The sequence below is a fragment of the Sebastes fasciatus genome, chromosome 17 (genome assembly GCF_043250625.1).
Source record: "Sebastes fasciatus isolate fSebFas1 chromosome 17, fSebFas1.pri, whole genome shotgun sequence".
In the NCBI taxonomy this organism is placed as follows: Eukaryota; Metazoa; Chordata; class Actinopteri; order Perciformes; family Sebastidae; genus Sebastes; species Sebastes fasciatus.
In genome coordinates, this window is record NC_133811.1 from 3212356 (window position 1) to 3232710 (window position 20355).

At 38.7% G+C, this 20355-nt stretch overlaps 1 protein-coding gene across 8 annotated transcripts; it reads left to right on the forward strand.

Annotated features, from left to right (window-relative positions):
- The first annotated feature begins 1507 nt into the window (after positions 1-1507).
- Positions 1508-17381, forward strand: LOC141753964 (sialin-like). Of its 8 annotated transcripts, XM_074612681.1 has the most exons (12): positions 1566-1634; positions 2811-2913; positions 3105-3279; positions 4244-4461; positions 4883-5116; positions 5668-5842; positions 7261-7379; positions 8339-8500; positions 10024-10156; positions 13148-13295; positions 13679-13769; positions 15258-17381. In XM_074612681.1, exons 3-12 carry the CDS (start codon positions 3171-3173, stop codon positions 15423-15425), a joined length of 1557 nt encoding a protein of 518 aa, XP_074468782.1. In that variant the 5' UTR covers positions 1566-1634; positions 2811-2913; positions 3105-3170; the 3' UTR covers positions 15426-17381. The 8 variants fall into 8 exon arrangements, with proteins under 8 accessions (XP_074468781.1, XP_074468784.1, XP_074468787.1 ...); XM_074612680.1 differs by lacking the exon at positions 2811-2913 and having other exon boundaries at positions 1508-1634; positions 3102-3279; XM_074612683.1 differs by lacking the exon at positions 2811-2913 and having other exon boundaries at positions 1508-1634; positions 3102-3255.
- Positions 17382-20355: the final 2974 nt, after the last annotated feature.

A 20355-nucleotide genomic window follows, 5' to 3' on the forward strand; every position in this document is an offset into this window, starting at 1 on the left:
CAGTGCGGTGCTAACTTCCTGGTTTGTCTACAACAATACGTCATCCCTGCAGCACTCTATGACCACGACCTCTTGACAGCGCATTGCGTGATGGTGACACGGAATGTGGTAAAATTACGTATCAGAGAGAGAGAGAGAGAGAGGGGGGAGATAAAGTGAACTCACCAGATCCACAGGGACGTCTTGAGTCACGGGGTTCGACGCATGCGCAGTGTAATGATATGATGCTGACAGCTCCTCTTATCACCCTCCTCGAGAATCTACCGGTGTCAGCAGTCAGACTTGTGATTTGTTGTGTAGCCAAGCCAAGCTAAGTGGGCATAGCAAAGTGAAGTTGGCTAACTAACAGCTAACTCTCTAGCTGAAGTTGTCATCAGGAACCAGAGGCTTTGTTTACAGAGCCGATGTGACAAAAAGCATTTAGTCAGAGACGACACGACCAGCCTGTAGACCTGTTAGTTATATATTTAGATAGTAATATGACAGCGAGCTAACGCTAGCTAGTGTTAGCTAGGTGATATTTGTGACTTTGCCCGGAGACTGCTATAGTGATGATGATACCCTCAACTGAGACTGAAACCATGATGAATATATATAGTTATATATATATATAACTATATATATATATATAGTTATATATATATATGTATATAGTTATATATATATATGTATATATAGTTATATATATATGTATATATATGTATATAGTTATAGTTATATATATATATATAACTATATATATATATGTAGTTATATACATATATATATATATGTATATAACTATATACATATATATATATATAACTATATATATAACTATATACATATATATATAACTATATACATATGTATATAACTATATACATATATATATAGTTATATATATATATAACTATATACATATGTATATAACTATATACATATATATATAGTTATATATATGTATATAACTATATACATATATATATATAACTATATACATATATATAGTTATATATATATATAACTATATATATATATATAACTATATATATATATATAACTATATATAACTATATATATATAACTAACAGGTCTACAGGCTGGTCGTGTCTCCTCTATAACTATATACATATATATATATATAACTATAACTATATACATATATATATATATATAACTATATATATAACTAACAGGTCTACAGGCTGGTCGTGTCTCCTCTGACTAAATGCTTTATTGTCTCATCCACACTGTAAACAAAGCCTCTGGTTCCTGATGACAACTTCAGCTAGAGAGTTAGCTGTTAGTTAGCCAACTTCACTTTGCTGTTGTCAAACAGCAACATGCCTTCATGCCTTCATCTTTCCTTCAACATGGTGGATGTAACCTTGAATCCAGTTGCTGTGTCTCTTTGTCTGGATTCTTTTGGGGATCTAGGTCTACTTGCCCACGTTTCATTGTTCCAACACTTAGCTTGGCTGGGCTACACAACAAGTCACAGGTTAGGATAACTTCAGTCTGCTTCAGTCTGACTGCTGACGCCGGTAGATTCCCGAGGAGGGTGAAAAGAGGAGATGTCAGCATCATATCATTGGTAGTTACACTGCGCATGCGTCGAACCCCCGTGACTCAAGACGTCCCGTCTGAATCTGGTGAGTTCACCTTATCTCGCCCCCCCCCCCTCTCTCTCTCTCTCTGATACGTAATTTGAACTCATTCCGTGTCACCATCACGCAATGCGCTGTCAAGAGGTCGTGGTCATAGAGTGCTGCAGGGATGACGTATTGTTGTAGACCAACCAGGAAGTTAGCACCGCACTGGTTCCCTCAACAAAACAACAATGGGATTTTTCTATCCCATAATATAACGTCTTTAACCCCTTTCCATTCCGCCCTCTCTTCTTTAGGGGGGTGCAGGGGGTCTTTAAGGGGAGATAGCAGGTCAACAGTAGATGTCACATAGAAGTGGTGTACATCATCTGAAAGCTGGGAACCTGGAGATTAATATGAAATGCAGTTCAGCACTGTGTGTAAAGTTGCTCTAGTCATTAATAAGAAATAAACATGAATTAATTAATTAATTAATTAAAATGGACTTGGTAAATGGTAAATGGACTTGCATTTATAGAGCGCTTTTCTAGTCTTCCGACCACTCAAAGCGCTTTACACTACATGTCAGCATTCACCCATTCACAAACATTCATACACTGATGGTAGAGGCTGCTAAGGTGCCAACTTTGCCCATCAGGATCTAATCTAAATACTCAATCACACACCGATGGCTATGCCTTCGGGAGCAATTTGGGATTAAGTGTCTTGCTCAAGGACACATCGTAACACAAAACACAAAATAAATTGTGAAAGTGTGTAAGAGCGTAGAACATGATGATCTAAGTCTGTGATGGCCGTCCCCATGCTCAGTTATGTCTCATAAGTTGTTGCAGCAATTGTTGGGTTGATACCATTTGTTATAAAGATTTGGTGCTAAATTTAAAAAATTTTACCATTTGAGAATTGATAGAAATGATCAATAATCCCTCCAAAATTCCACATTAAGACACCAAGACCTTGAGGAACACCATAGAAAAAGCCATGCTGTGATTTGTGATCAAAAACTTTTGACATTTGGAGATTTCTGCAAGAATTGCATTTTTCGGTGATTGGATGGCGAGCAATTCTGCTCTGGAAACTGCTCAGAAACTCCCTTATTGTCAATGTAGCTAGGAAAGCCATCCATCCTCTGAATGCTCTAGGTCTCTAGTCTGATCCATCCATCCTCTGAATGCTCTAGGTCTCTAGTTTGATCCATCCATCCTCTGAATGCTCTAGGTCTCTAGTATGTGACAAACTTGTTCTGAGCTTCATCTTCATCCTCTGTCTTCATCACTCTGCAGTGTATCCATTCTATCTCCATTCTGCATCAGTAACTCTTGTAAGTTGCAGGTTTGATTTTTCCAACATCTTGTGAAATCAGGAAGTGTCATTGTGTGTGTGTGTGTGTGTGTGTTTGACTTCTCTTCCTATATTTACTAGTCTGATCCCTATGTTCATCTCACATTGTCCTTGTGTGTCATTGTTTGTGTTTTTCCTGTCTTCTGATTACTACCTTTGTCCGTCCAGCAGGTTTCGTGGACACCATGGCTCAGTGAGATTTTACAGACTTAATATTTCCCTCATTACTCGAGTGCCATGCAGCGTCCAAATGGCTACTCCATCAACTCGGCCCCTTCGGAGGAGAGCGAGGACGGTGAACCCCTCATCGAGAATGATGCAGGTGTGTTTGTTGTGATTGTAGCAGGTAAAATGTATTTTAATCAAGATTTGGGGTTTCCATGTCTTTCAATCATATTTATATTTAAGACTGTGACTAACAGTTATTTCCATAATCTTGATTAATTGATTAATTGTTTGGTCTCCATGACATTAGCAAAACTTCACAATTTCCCATATCCCAAGCTGAGGTCATGAAATGTCTTGTTTGGTCCAACCAGCAGTTCAAAACCTAAAAATATTACATTTACTATAATCATGGGTGATTTACAGTGGAACATGTTGTGTGTTTTAAATAAATATTGTATTAATAATAAGTTTAAAGAATTAACCTTTAAGATTTTACATCGTATTTACCCAGTTAAAGGAGTGTTGGAAACATTTCAGCTGTGTTTTGTAGTTCTGATAGAGAGACAGTATTTCATTTGTTCTTTTGTTCTTTCACTGTGAACATTCAAATTTATTTGGGACAGATATGCAAAACTTTATAAATTGGAAAATGGGTACTAATTGATCGTGATGTTATATTTAGTGTTCTATGGGATGGCCAGCAATATTAACTATATAATTCAGCTTCTAATTATTCTCGGTAAATTCCACATCCACAAATCAAAATGGTCTGACTCCAAACCTGCTTTCATTGTTTTATTGTTGAACTCAAGCAATATGGCACCTGACTCGAAAATGTTAACAACAAAAAAGCTGCAAAGACTTTCAATATTTTAAAGGAAATACATTTAATTTGAACTCTGAAAGGACTTAAAACTAATGGACTTTGGACTCCCTGACTTGTAGCAGTTAACTGACTCCTGTGTGGGTGTTCAGAGGCTTTAAGGAGAAGTAGTACTTTTAAAAAAGTATGATAACGTTCTCAACCCATACAGAAACACTTTATTCTGAAGTTTATCTCAAACATTTCAAATGTTTTTCCCAATGACTGTGTGCTCACAGTCCAGACTACATGTAAAGATCACTGTATTCTATGTGAACAGTCCCTCCCCGGTGCTGCTCGGCTCGCTTCAACCTGGCCTTCCTGATGTTCCTCGGGTTCTCTGTGGTCTACGGTCTCCGTGTCAACCTCAGTGTTGCCATGGTAGCCATGGTGAATACCACTGACCCCAGACCAGCCCAGAACAGCTCCGTAATCAGAGCCTGTCCACTGCCAGCAGGGTCGGGAAACACCAGTAACCCTTTCCTACAACCTGAGGGGGTAACAAATTCCACTCATTCACTGAATGTTACAACATGTGTGTAGTTTGAAAACTCTTTTGATAAGGAAGCCACTACAAGATAACATGTCATCAGTCAGTTTGTTTCTTTAAATTAAGTAAGTTATGTCGAAACTACTCTGCAAAGCTGACTGAATAGCATCAAAAAAGGTAAATAACAGATAATAGAGAGGGGGAAAAGTGCACGTACTTCAAGCTCATGACTAGATTTCAGTCAGTGCATTTTGATAAAAGTTGCTTTGCATTTAATAATAAATACATATTGTAAACATAACCTCTCTCACCTTTGCCAGGTGGTGAAAACTCCTCTTAAATCAGATGTAAATGAGAGTAGGCTGCCTGTCAACAGTGTCTGAATGCCTTTTACCATATACACTCCCTCTCTTGGTCCTCTTGTCCCAGATCCCCCAGTACCCGTGGGACTCGGAGACTCAGGGCTGGCTGCTGGGAGCCTTCTTCTTCGGCTACTTGTGCACACAGATCCCAGGAGGCTACCTGTCCGGTCACTACGGGGGGAGTATCTTCCTGGGTTTGGGTGTGCTGGGCACTGCTGCCCTCACGCTGCTCACCCCTCTGGCTACCAGGATGGGGTCATACTGGCTGTTTGCACTACGAGCGCTGGAGGGCTTTGGGGAGGTAAGAGTGTGTTGAGCAGGACACGGGAGGCTGCAGGGAATGTTGTGTGTACAGATAGGTATCTGTCTGTGTGCTTCTAGTTTACAATGAAGGACTTTTACAGTTCAATTTAACAGCAATATTAGAGTAATAGAGAATTTGCTGATCAATTTTGCAGATACTGAATTTTAGTGACGACGGTTGATACTCCGGACCAGTTTGACAGTCTATTTTTTGCACGATATTTATTAAATTGTATAGAAAAAAATTCCCCTTGATGCTTTAGTTGTTTTTACAGAAGAGCTGCAACTTGCAAATATATTCATTATTGATTAATCTGCTGATTATTTTCTTGATTAATTGATTAATTGTTTTCTCTATGAAACAATTAATCAATTATCAAAATAGCTGCTGATTAATCATTTCAGCTCTGTTTTACATCCCAGTATTATTGCAGAGGAAACAGTTGAAACCTTGGATTGCCACACATCCACATTCTATATGAACAAAAACATGTTTCTGCTTGCTCTTCCTCCTCCTGTCTGACTGTCTGTCTCTCCATGTTTCTCCAGGGTGTTACGTACCCGTCCATGATGTCCATGTGGGCTCGGTGGGCTCCTCCTATGGAGCGCTCTCGCCTGATGACCCTGTCGGGATGTGGGGGCAACTTTGGGGCCTTTGTGGCTCTGCCGCTCACCGGCTACATCTGCCAAACCTTAGGCTGGCCGGCTGTCTTCTACCTCTGTGGTGAGGGAGGGAAACCCAAATACAATCACTAATCATATACGTCATGACATATCTTAGTCTCTCCCAGGAGAGATGCCTCGGTGGTAGATGCTGCACAATAATGAGAAATTGAAACATGCAGAACATAAATTCCCTTTCTGATATAAATGATTAATGTGCAAGAAATGAGCTGTGATTAAAGGATAGTTGTTGCTGTATTTGACAAACAGAAATCAGTTACAGTAATTTGTAGTATACTAAGACTACACAAAAGCAGCGGTGGAAGAAGTACTCTGATCTTTTACTTAAGTAAAAGTATCAATAGGACAGTGTAGAAATACTCTGTTACAAGTAAAAGTCATGCATATACATTTTTACTTCAGTAAAACTACAAAAGTATTAGCATTAAAATATACTGTACGTAAAGTTCCAAAAGTAAAAGTACTCATTCTGCAGAGTGGTCCATTTCAGAATCATATATTTTATATTATTGGATTATTATTAGGCTCTTGGCGCATCAATGTGTAAATGTCACTAATGTTGCAGCTGATAAAGGTGGGGCTAATTTTAATTACTTTATATACTAGCTTGTAAATTTCCCCATCAGTAAAGTTAACCTGTAATAATGCACATACAGGGTGGGGAGAGTTACTTTAAGAATGTAATCCGATACAATTACTTATTACCTGTTAAAAAATGTATTCAGTAACCTAATCCAAGTATCACAATATAAACAATTCTGTTACTTTCGGATTACCTCAATACCAAATGTGCAAATAAAGACAAAAGCAAAGAAAGATGATTTAGTATGTAAAGCAGAAAAGAGGAACAACATCACAGTACAGGACAGTTCTGCCTGTACTGGGAAAATGCTGTCATCATCATCCAAGGACTCAAATCATTTGGCACATCGTGTTCCTGGATTTTAACTTGGAGCCGCAGCAGAAGGTTACCCATTTACATTTAATTAAATTAAATGAACCTACATGCATATTTCCCGGTTTGTCCTGTATTATGTTTGCTGGAACAGAAATTTGAAGCGGTTCGCTCATTTACCTAAAACCATCTTTTCACGCTGGGATGCCTCTCGGCAAAAAGAATAATTTTGATGAACTATAAAGTGTACAAACCATCCTGCTTTGTGATGTTGTTCCCTTTTTCTGCTTTACATGCAAAATAATGGTGAAATTGCTAACCTTGCTACCTTATATTATAGCATCATTTCTCCTTGGGTCATGACAGTGATAATATTACTTTTCCTCTGATTGGATTTTCAAAATAATGTTCTCCTCTTTGCATGATACATCTGGAGCAGTTTGATTTTGTTCTGACCTCAGGCATTCACCATCAACCCTGAATACAAGCTACCTTTTCTTTAATTATTCACCACCATATACAGTAAAACGTTCTCTCTCTCTCCCTCTGTGTGTCTCTTTCAGGCGGTGCTGGTTGCCTCTGGGCAGTCTTTTGGTTTATTTTTGTATCAGATGACCCTCGCACCCACCGTCGAATCAGCAAAGAGGAGAGAGATTACATCATAAACTCCATCGGATCTCAGGTGCACATGAAACATTATTCGTCATTCTTATTTACAGTGACACGCAGCTCAGGTCTCTCAAGCTTGCTCTACCTTTTCTGGTAAAAAAAAGTAAATAGCAGTAAAAAAACAAAGCTGCCATAACAGTGGATCTTCTTTACGGCAGTATTGAGGATTCATCATTCATCATCAATCATTGAGATTGAATCTCTGTGTGAAAGAGGCTACAAACATCGGCGCTGAGTCGCCAGCGGATGTAGTCACAGAGCCGATGTGGAACAACTTTGTCCCCCCATTCCGTCTCCGTACATTTTATACAGAACAGCTAGTCAGAATAACGGCGCAACAGTCCCTCCTTGAACAGGCTGTTTGAAATGGACTACAGAGTGAATGAAGACAGGGAGCGGCGAACCAAGCAGTGAATCAGAGAAATAAAACGTTATTTTCTGATTGTTTCACGGTGGTTATGTTCTAAAGCACAGATAAACACACAACTTACTCTGCACACATCTGCACAACCCCTTTGGGGAAGGTGCCGCTTTGCCAGAATTGAATGAATGCAGCCAAAGGGCAGACTTCATTCTGTCCGCTGTCGCTCAGCGCTGCTCTCGGACGCTTTGTATCTGACAGAGCTGAGGGGGGGCTTGTGTCTCGGTATCAGACGTCCCAGGGGCATGACAAAGTGGCGGTATGAGACCACCTGAACGGGCTGCACACCCTGCGCGTGTTATTTGCTGGGGGTTACACCCCCACATGGGGCCAAACGTCTGTTTGCTGAAGCCCAGAGGAGTCCCGAACACAGCAAAATAAGCTACCTTTAAACTTAATGAAAGCTTCCCTTTCATTGCATTACATTCTCTCTCACATTTAATCTTTTTTATTGTATCATAATGTCAATGATAAAGATAAAAGGATATATTGTGGGCATTCTTCGTCATACATGTGTAGTGTTTTCTAAAGATGTTGTCATCAATCTGCAGGGTACAGGTCACGGCTGGTCCTTGCCCCTGCTGCCCATGCTGCTGTCGGTCCCTCTGTGGGCCATCATCGTCACCCAGATGTGTTCAAACTTTTCCTACTACACCCTGCTCACCTCGCTGCCCACCTACATGGACAACATCCTGCACTTTGACCTCAAATCGGTGAGGTCTCCATTCATTTGTTCCTCTGTTTCATCTCAAAAATAATAATGAAAAATGTCATTAAATAGCACTTAATCTTTCTCATGCTATTTTTAACTATTGACTTCACTTTACTGAAGGTTGTGGGTAATTGACTAAAATGAAACATTGTAGTTGTGCTTGCTTAACTGAATATGTTCCGTTTTAGTGTCTAAGTGACTAATAGGGACAACAATTTCTGAAATTGGTGCAGTATTGAGGGAAAACACTGCAGACGGCAGCTGCAAAACGAGCTGTGAGGGCAGGTGAGCAGCGTCAATGTAACGTTACGTCCACTAAAAGTGCTTGTTTTTGCCACTGACGGGCTCAGATTGTTATTATAAGTGTCTGACAACATCATGGAAAGGACCCTACAGAGAAATAAAACCTTTTTCTTACCTTTCGCTTGATCTGGTCTGTTTTATTATTATGTCCAGGTCCAGCTCAAGGAGAAGTGTCGTTGTGAAATGTAAATATCCATAATACTATGGCTCCAATAAATAAAGGCGGAATTTGAATTCAAAGACCTCCTCCGCATTGTGGAAATCATCTAAATATTCAGCCATGACATTGACAATATTTTAGATAACACTAAGCTACGCTTTCTGTACTCCAACACAACAAACTCTGGCCGGCTGCCACTTGTGTTTCCACCATGGATGTGTTCCACTATTCCACCGTTGTCTTCCAGCAACATGTCACTTTCAGAACGAGACTTCTCCTTGAGCGAGACTCTTTCAATAATGTTGTCAGACACTTATAATAACAATCTGAGCCTCTCATGGCAAAAAACAGCACTTTTAGTGGATGTAAATGACGGTGCCAGCTTGCCCCAATAGGATTACATTGCAGCTTCCCTCTACAGTGCTCTCCCTCCATACTGGACCAATTTCAGAAGTTGTTGTCATTGGAAAATAGGGTCCAGGTTTTTACAATATTGAACTTACCCTTTACGGTGTTTTAATGTATGAATCTGCTTTTCGGTTTTTAAATAATGTTAGCTGTTTTCTATCACTCAGTCCAGTGTAAAACAGATCTTGAACAAAGTAATTGTACTCTTATTCATTGCAAACATATTAATTACTGATCTTTAGAGGTGCTGACAGGCAGGTTTTTTTTTTTATACCTTTAGACAGAGCTACGCTAACAGTTTCCCCCTGCTTCCAGTCTTTATGCTAAGCTAAGCTAACCAGCTGCTGGCTGTAGCTTCATATTTAGCATACAGAGTGGTATCAATCTTCTCATCTAACTCTCGGTAATAAAGACAATAAGCGTGTTTCCCAAAGCTGTTTCTTTAATCTTTACCAAAGTGTCATAAATGATTTTGGAGTTCCCATCACTTACATGCTGTACATCTTTAATACGACCCCGATGCTGTGTGACAGGACACTGTAATATGCTTACATATGCATCTTTTAAAACTGGACAAAGTCAAGCAACCTGTAATCATCAAATCTTTCGCAGAATAGGACAACAACTGACGAAATCTCTCTGTCTCCGTCCAGAATGGTTTCCTCTCTGCTCTGCCGTACCTCGGTGCCTGGTTGTTCTCGATGCTGTCTGGTGTCGTGGCGGACAGCCTCATCGAGAGGAAGGTGTTCAGCACCACCGTCGTACGCAAGCTCTTCACACTCGTAGGTAAAAGAAACGTTTCCTCTCAGATCCTCTACGTGTATGCACCCTCCCTGTGTTGCATGATTGCTTCTGTGTCTGGCGGACTGTCACAGGACAAGAGATCGAGGTTTAGGGGAAGTGAAGGACTCTGAGATGTGATTTACATCGGACCGTTTGACTTCATATTATAAAGTGCAGTCTGTATTCTACTTTTGACAGTATTGTTTTGGCTCTGGCACAAAGGGTGAGTGTGCACTTCTATTTTTGATGAACCTTGTAGAAGTTGATTCCCGTTTTACACAAACCCACACTGTAATATGGATGTGAAAACCCTTAAAGCTGGAAGTCAGCTTTAACCTCATAGTCACACTTTCATTTAAAACACAGTGTGATGGAGTACAAGGGCAAAACAATGAAAACATGTTACTTTCCAAATATGTACGGACTGCACTGTATTTTGCTTTGTGAAAAACAGTGGAAACAACAGTGTTAGACATTCAAAGTGTCCTGTCTGTCTGATGGGAGGAGATGAGTGACTTATCATCTGATATTGGCAAGCTCTTTCTTTGGAACTGCTGAGAGTTCAATTCTTCTAGATACATTTAACAGAGATCAAGAGAAGATCAATTATTAGTCACAAGATGTTTTTAATTTTTTTTTTTTTTTGACAAGCTTAAAGACTCATTCAGCAGGACAGTCTGCAGTAACAAAGGAGCAATTTGATTGGAGGGCAATGATTACATGTGGAACAGTACATTACATGCACTCTATTGCTTACAAGTGTGAGGTATTGCCACTTACAATGAGTACTTCCATTTTGAGACATTATACATTGTACTCAAGTATTTTTGAGAGAAATCTTGCAGGTTTGGAATCTGCTAGATTTATCTAATGGCCCAAAGTAAAGCATAGAAGCTCTTAATATTTAAAGTGGCAATAGGCAGAATGTTTTTAGCATCATTGCGCAAAAATTCAGCATATTGTAATTCAAGTGTTCTGAGAGAAATCTAGACTTCTGCACCCCCTTCATGGCTCTGTTTTCAGGCTTTGGGAGGGAGACTTTGATCAATCACAGGTCATCTCAGAGAGAGAGCATTCCTATTGGCTGTTCATTTAACGGAGGCAGCTGTCAATCACTCGCAATCTCTGATCAAACGGTCAAAATAAGCAGCGCTGGTGGGCGGTGCTTGGTATTTCCTCAACTGATCTCAACATGGCTGCCGGGTCACAAACTTTCTCATTTGACAGCTAAACAGTACACCACAAGATGAATCTGAAAACATTTGAGGAGAGAAATAGGCATTACAGTAACAGAATATTGATTCATATTTGATCAGCGCTGCCTAGTTTGACCGTTTGATCAGAGTTTGTGAGTGATTGACAGCTGCTCAGAGACGGCAAGGCTCCAGCTCGGCTCTGATTGGTTGTTTTCCTCCGGTCTATGAAATCTTGCAGATGCCGTTAGGAGCACCGGAGGACACAGAGGAACATGATTCTTCAGATTACCTGTCTCATGAACTACTGTCAGGATGTAGTGACCGTTTTATGAAAATAACTTTTTTTAATCATATTTGCTCCAGTTCTACCCACTGCAGCTTTAATGCATTTTGAAGTAATTAGACTTTTGATTCCACCATCTCTAACACTGAAATATTTGTATCAATAATCTCACCTATTGAAAGGGATCAGTTTTCAGAATATGTAAAAATGATGATTTTATTTACTCCATATATGAAGGTACTTTTACGCAAGTTAATGTTTAAATGTAGTGTATGTTTATTGTAGGAGTATTCTTCCATTATGGTATTGCCACTTCTACATAAGTAAAGTTTTCCACCACTGATTAATCAACATAAGAACAAACTTCCTCTTATTTTTGTTCATATCCTCGATTTGTTCCTCTTTTGTTAGTACCCATTGATTTCAAGGATTCACCACTGTATTCTTATTTTTGCTCTTCTCTTGGGTAAGAGGATTTTTTTTGGATTGGTCGAGAGCACTCTTACCAAGATAAAAAAAACATCTTGTTTTCACAGTCCACAAACTGGTTGTCCAATGCAAGGAAACACAAGTTTTAAATTTGAATAACATGAATATCATATAATCACATTTAGATTATTAAATGTTTTAGAGTAATTATAATAACTGGATTATTACATTTCTCGGCTAAAGAAATACTAATAGTTCATCTATCCCAGTTTTCCTGTAACGCCAGTACTGACGCTCTGGAAAATCACATGTTTACTTTGTTGAAGTTTATTTAACAGTACCTCAGCTTCACTAAAGCAGAAGTTCTTCTTCTTCTTACAGCCTTTTTTTGGTGGCATCTCTCCAATTCTTGGGCATGTGCCGAAGTATTTGCACACGGCACAACACCTGCCCTTATATATTGTTTAGGGAGCGTTACCTATACTAATAATACACAATCGGCCACACGCCTCCAGTTTATGATCAAGTGGGATTCATCATTCAGCACGCCTGGGTAAGAGCTGGTTTAGATGGTTGACATCGTTTGGGGCATCTGGAGTCTTATTTTTTCTCTTAACAGAAAATTCAGAGAAACTATAAGAGAAATTGAAGAGAATGTTGCTGCATGAGGCCCATTATTTCACTCACCAAGGGGAATTAGATTTTTACTTGTCCTCTACAAAGACTCGTAGTTTTCAAAATGTCCTTGTGACAAACAAATATGGAAGTGTCCTCTACACAGGCAGCGTTGGGCTGGTTTTCTGTTAGTAAGTACAGTATTTAAGGAGAAATACATTCATTACAGACCAAAAACCAAATGAAAATGTCTCTCATGTTTTACATGGAGTAATGCTGCCCTCATCTGGTTTAGATTCAGTATTGAAAAGATGACACAAACATCCAGATGTACATTCAGAGAACAGTGTTTTATGTTTTACTAATTGTTCCAGCCAAATATTAAGAGACACAAAGAGAACCAGTAACACCAGTGATGTTTTCTCAACGTGCTATTTCCTTCCCTTTTTTACATCTACTTCCTCTCTGCAGGTGTGTTGCCATCGGCAGTTTTCCTCGTGGCTGTGAATTACGTCGGCTGCAGCCACATCCTCACCGTCACCTTCCTCACACTCTCCACAACCATAGGAGGGGTCACCGCCCCCGGAGTCTACATAAACCATATAGACATCGCTCCTCGGTGGGTGTTACCGTCTATACTCACAAATTCTGTCATTTATTAGGACTAGGGCTGAATGTGGCCATTTCAACTTCCCAGAAACCCAGTGCGACGTCCTCAAAAATATTCAGTTTGCAAAGATATGAAACAGAGAAAAGCAGCAAATTGTGACATTTACAAACCTGAAACCAGAGAATGTTTTGCTTTACGAGCTCCAGTTTTGGTCCTCCTGACTTCTAAATGTACATACAGTTTGTGTGATACACTAAATTAAATGTAGTAACTGTAACATAACTCATTAGTTCATGGAAAGTAGTACATTTTAGGCTGATAACTACTCACCTTTTCTCTGTCTTTGTATTTTAAAGAAATACTGAAGGATATTTTTCCTCTGTCTCCTGCAGGTATGCAGGATTCCTTCTGGGAATCACCAACACATTCGGGACCATTCCTGGAGTCCTGGCACCCATTGTTACAGGATACTTTACTGAGGATGTAAGTCCCTAAGAATGAATGATTTGTTCAGTCTCTTAAATGACCTTATATACACATACACACCATACTTTAGGCCTTTTAGTGACATTCTTTGGCCGAACCATTGGATGGCTGATCTTTAATATTTTAGATATATAAATATTTTTATGCAAGCAAAAAAGATCAGTTTTGTTCTCCATAAAATGAAATTGAAGCCTGTGAAACAACGTTTAGACGATCACAGTGTACTCTAAAATGTAAAGTTTAGTTTAGTTTCATTATGAGAAGGAGGACATTAAAGCTAGGGTTGGTAATCTTCTTCAAAAAATTTTTTTGTTATTTTGTTGAAATTCTCATCACATCCCGACAGCAATCAATAAATCAAATGCTCTGACAAGAAAAAGAACAATATCTGCCTGTCGCAGGCCTGTAATAAGGCCTGTAATAAGCCCGTCCAATCATTTCACTCGGCCCTAATGAAATGATTTGTTGGGCTACCTGTCTTTGCCCGTGCACTCACTGTGCATCACCGGAGTATTCTACAAGCTGCTAGCTTGACAGCTGTGAGTTTTAACAATAGTCATGTTCGTTGTTCATGTTCATAATGATAATGTTGGGGGAATGGCTTTGGAGGGAGGCCTGAAGACTTCGGAGCTTTTGGAGCTAGTGCTGCTAGCTGCTTTCATGGGAAAAGAGTTGCCAACACTGGGCTGGGTTTTTAAAATCTAGTATACACTTGCTAGTTTCTCAACATTACCAACCTTAGCTTTTAATTACACTCATCTACAGAATTAAAAGGATACCACAATAAAGTCCCAGACTTATTCCACCGGACTGTTGTTTGGACAAAACCAACATTGTGAAGGTGTCACGTTGGGCTCTGGGTAATTGTGATGGTATTTCTCACTATTTTCCCATTTTTTTACAAACAAAACAATCAATCCATTAATGGAGAAAATAATCAGCAGATTAATCCATAATGAAAAAAGTAATAATAAATACTTAAAGATTAGCTCCACGTCAACCAACTACAATAGTAATTCCTGCTTTTACATTAATGCATGAGCAATAATAATTCAAGGATATAATATATAATAGTATAACAGTCACAGGGGACATTTTTCTGCACTGAGTACTTTTAATATTTTAAGTACATTTTCCTGATTATATTTACTTACTTTTACCGCAGTAACATTTTCAATGCAGGACTTTTACTTGTAACAGAGTATTTTCACAGTGTGGTATTAGTTCTTTTATTTAAGTAAAGGATCTGAATTTGAAAAACAACTCAAAACAAAAGTCTCTGCAAACCATTTTTTTTTTATAAATTAAATGAGCTTCTCTCCAGAAACCTTGTTCTGTTGTTCACTTTCTCCTGGGTCTTTAATGTCATTCTCTCTCCACCCCATCTTAATATCAGTTTTTCTGTTATCAACCCTGATATGCAGACACATTCAAAGAGTCTCAGTAACAATACAGTACATAACGGGTTCTTCTTCTGGTTGTCAGCACACCCTGGCAGGTTGGAGTAAGGTGTTCTGGTTGGCAGCTGGGGTCAACGTCTTCGGCGCTCTCGTCTACACGATATTCGGCAGCGGGAAGCTCCAGCCGTGGGCCGTCACCGGGGAGGAGAGAGCAGAAGATGAGAAAGACAGGAGCGGGTCCATCTCCACATGAAACATGTTACAGAAATATTCCACCAACAAACACCAACAAAAGTGGCCGATGTAGTACAGCTTTAAAAGACAGTTGGATATATTTTAACCCAGAAAAAGAGCTTTAGAGTACTACCTCTGTAAATTGGTGTATATATTACAGAAATATATGTAGTATTCACATTTAATATTCACACAAATATGAAGTGTGTGACAGGTGTACATACAATAGTATCTGCCAAGCACAGCATATCATTTATATCAGTGGACCAGGATAGTTTGATCAAGAATAATTGGAAATGTTTTATCAATAATATCTGTATATATAGTGGATACTCAGGTGAGCGTTTGAACTGATTTGAACTTCCAGCAAAGAGATTATAGAGCAGTTTTATACATTGAAATCTCATTTTAGGCACATTTTTAAAGTAGGAAAAAACACCTCCGCTGGATATTCACTGCCTTCACCAATCAGGAAAGTGGGACTATGTTTACTGTTTTTAGTGTTGTAGAAGTTATCTGTGCTATCTGCAGCTGTGAGGGCCAGGCTTACCCATGCTGGGGTTGTACATTTAAACTGGTTAAAACTCAATAAATATCTTTATAAAAAATAAAAAGAAAGACTGGCCCTCACAAGACCGGCCCACCAGGAAAATACCAGAGCTTCCCAATGGCCAGTCCGCCCCTGGCTCTGCGTAGGAGTGTCCGCTCAGTCGCACGCCATACTTCTGGCTTTCGACGACATCAAGCTCGCTCTGGCTCCAGTTCTCTTTATACATCCATGTCTGACCCGCGATCTCTCACACAGTCGTAAACATTTTGGATGCACTGACTGCTCCAAACACCATGAAAAACACGCTGCTTGTAGGATCAATTTATTTTTAGAAATTCAGAATTTTATATTTTATATTTTATATTTTTTCTTTTTTCCATACTTATTCAGACCTTGAAATTACTCAAATCAAATTCCATACTTTTCCATGTTGCGTAGGAACCCTGTACATGGCCTATACAGCACCTCAGACCAAAACAAATCCATTTCTGTGATCTTTTTTGTATGTTTTTAAGTATTTCTTGAGCTGTGAACGAGATGGGACTGTGTGTTTTATACTATACCACAGGAAGTGTCATCAACCACTTGAACTTAAGCTGCTTTGTTTACGGCTGTGTCTGTTTTCTGACCACTTCTAGACTGTCCTGCAGGACCAAAATAAGCACTTTTCTCATACAAGAATTAGAGTTGTTCCGATACCATTATCGGAAATGCGTCCGACACTGTGCTGTACTGTGTCCGTGCACCGATCCGATACCATCATTAACCCAGAAGAAAGTCAACTTGTTTAACCGGAAATCAATTCTTCTTCACCGCTCCAAAACAGCAGCCTCCACTGTGCCTTTGCCCCGGATGTATCATGGCTGTCCACTATCCATACATGGTCGATACGATACTGCAAGTTCAGGTGTCGGAATCGGTATCGGGAAGGAAAAAATGGTATCGGAACATCTCTAACAAAAATACACCAAAAGCCTTATATCTGATAACAGTGGCAATATTTTGCTAAATAATCTTGCAAGATGTTTTTTTTATCAAATATATAGAAAGCTGTTCTTTTTGTTTCATCCAGAAAATTGAAGCTCAGTATTTTAATATTTTTTAGTAAAAGTTCCATGAACTATGACTTAATTTTTGAGTTATGTTTCTAAGAAATATGTGGATTTGCAGTGTTTTTAATCTCTCATCATTCTTTTTATAGAAAACAGGACTCAACCATTTTTCGTCAACTCATGCCGTATGTCAAAGTGCTCTGTGATTGTAAAGATATGACGTTTTTTAACGGGTGCAATAATTTATTTACCTTCTCTGTGCTTTGAAAATGTGAGGTTGTACAAATTTGTTATATATGTTTTACTTTATATTTTATTGTGAAAAGAATCAAGTTTGTTTTACTGAGCAAAACTAAAAATCTGTGGCCTCTGAGTGGAGTGTGTTTGTTCTGTTCAGACTGTTGTGTTGGTGCAGATTGTTTTAATCTTACAGTCAACGTTAATTAGCACAGGATGTGTATGTGTGCATGACTCTCAGATTGACACTCAGGTCTGCAACAAAGTGAGACAAAGAGGCAAAAACCTTCATTTAAGTGTTTCAGGGGATCAAGATTGAAGGATTCAAGAATGTATTATTGTCATTATGAAATGTAGTTGTTGCCCCGTCCACGCTACACACACAGAAACTGTAGAAACAGATGTTCCTCTTGTTACTGAACCAATCATGTTGAGGTGACGTCTCTTTTGCTACTGCCCCCAGATGTCACAAAAGTTCAGTAGTTGCAGCTTCCTGTGTCCCATCATGACATAACAATGTACAAAAGTGAAAAGGACATCAGCAGGGCCAAAGTCCTGAGTCCATATACCCCCAACACGACCCTACATACCCTTAAATACCACATACCCTTCACAGGTTGTATCATCATTCAAGTGTTTAACAATATGTTATTTTAATTAAGAATATTGACTGTAAAATATACCAGAATCAGCTTTATAAAACTCCTGGGTAATGTAGGAAGGTAAAACCCCACAAGGACATGTCCTCAGTGTCCTCTATAGGCAGTATTTACAGCGTCCAGCTGGACACGTCATTGCAGGGTAAACACAGGTGTAATTGATCATATTAATTATGGTCCCATTCTCTTTAGTGTGTCACAGCCAGTCCAGTGAGCCAGCATGTACAACAGGCTACCAGGGCACCTAAATGGATCAGGGCCATAATCAATATTATTCAATACACCTGTGTTTACCCTGCAATGACATGTCAAAATGGCTGCTGTGAAAAGGTTCTATTGTACCGTATATACTGTAGGTGGTGGGCCGAAGGCTGCTACCTGCTTTACTGTTTTAAATGATCGACCCTCAGCGATACAGTAGCTGTTTGTTTTTTCATATAAACTAAATACTTTTTTTCTGAACACGTTTCTGTTTGTTGGAAGCCCCAAGTCGATCATAGTTTTATGAAAACTAAACTTATGTTTAATAAACTGATCAGGGCCCCGTTCCAGAAAGCAGGTTTAACAAACTCTGAGTCTGAACTCTGAGTTAACTAATCCTGAGGTGGGAAACTCAGAGTGTTTAGTTCCAGAACAGCTGATCAAAGTCAGTTTAATCAATTCTGAGTAGGTTGAACATAAAAAGCCATCATCAGTGGAGCTCTGATGCAACGATTCACCATGGCAACAGGTAAATAAGAGGCAGAGCCTCCATTTTAATCCAGACGACGTAGAGATATTAATGCATGTATATGTGGACTGTGCACATTTATCTTTTAAAAAAAGTCAGAGGGGGTAAAAGTGTCAATAACACAATAAAGTTTTATTAAGTGTCGTCCATTAATTCATCTTTTACCAGACTTACATTCCCTTAATGGATGATAAAGTAGTGGAATATGACTGTATTAAGGTTGTAGTCTACATTACAGGTAGATTTATTCAGCTTTAATCTGACAGGACAACACACAAGGGCCAGCTACTGAAGATGAAAAATATAATTGCAGATTTTAAAATATATCTAAACATAGAGACATGACTGTAAACTCACTGCTATCTGATGCAGTAATTTGTTTGGCGATTTAAAGGTTAAAATAGAGTGGATTTTAAATAGTAGACATCTATTTGGATCTGGGCTCAACAGCATTCAGTGGCTTTATTTCAGATACTTCTACAAATATAGTAAATTTAACAAAGTCAGTGAAATGCTGTTAAAACAAGTTTAGACTAAACGCAGCCTATTTAAAAAAAAACTCACTTTCTAACTCCATTCTGCAGCACCATCCTGCTCACTCACAAATATTAACATCTAATCTACAATATTATCATGTTCCATCAGTGGGACCAATCACATCGAGAGATAATTATTCATTGATCCTTCGTGTCTAAACTTCATACCGATTTTTACAAGTTAAAGGTCCTATACTATGCTCATTGTCAGGTTCATACTTGTATTTTGTGTTTCTACTAGAACATGTTTACATGCTGTAATGTTCAAAGAAACAACTTTATTTTCCTCATACTGTCTGCCTGAATATACCTGTATTTACCCTCTGTCTTAAACGCTCCCGTTTTAGCTCACTAAAATGTTTATTGCAAATAAAGTGTAATGTCAGTTTAAAGGTCCCATATTGTAAAAAGTGAGATTGTCATGTCTGTTATAGTATAAAGCAGGTTTAAGTGCCATATAAATACTGTGAAAGTATTGAAACGTTCAATATACGGAGAAATACAGACAGCCCAGCCTGTATTCAGAAATTGTCTGTTTGAAACAAGCCGTTAGGATTTCTGTCCATTTATGATGTCACAAATATACAATATATAGATCATTATACGGTTTTAAACATAAACATCCTAAATGTGTCCCAGTTTATTTCCGGTTGCAGTGTATGTGAATAAAATCAGCTGACAGGAAGTAAATATGGAACCAAACTTTTGCCTAGCAACGTGATTCTGTTGCAATTCTGATGAAATGCGCTAAAACGGAGTGTTTCAGACAGAGTATGAATACAGGTATATTCAGGCCGACAGTATGAGGAAAATAAAGTTGTTTATTTGAACATTACAGCATGTAAACATGTTCTAGTAGAAACACAAAATACAAGTATGAACCTGACAATGAGCATAATATGGGACCTTTAACTTTTTAGACACGTAGGATCAATGAATAATTATCTCTCAATGTGCACTGATGGAACATGATAATATTGTAGATTAGATGTTAATATTTGTGAGTGAGCAGGATGGTGCTGCAGAATGGAGTTAGAAAGTGAGTTTTTTTTTAAATAGGCTGCGTTTAGTCTAAACTTGTTTTAACAGCATTTCACTGACTTTGTTAAATTTACTACATTTGTAGAAGTATCTGAAATAAAGCCACTGAATGCTGTTGAGCCCAGATCCAAATATCCATCCATC

Coding starts and splice junctions, on each gene's coding strand:
- LOC141753964 (XM_074612680.1), top strand. CDS start 3,171: ATGCAGCGTCCAAATGGCTACTCCATCAACTCGGCCCCTTCGGAGGAG. Junction 10,157..13,147: donor CAAGCTCTTCACACTCGTAG/GTAAAAGAAACG, acceptor TCCTCTCTGCAG/GTGTGTTGCCATCGGCAGTT. Junction 13,296..13,678: donor CATATAGACATCGCTCCTCG/GTGGGTGTTACC, acceptor TGTCTCCTGCAG/GTATGCAGGATTCCTTCTGG.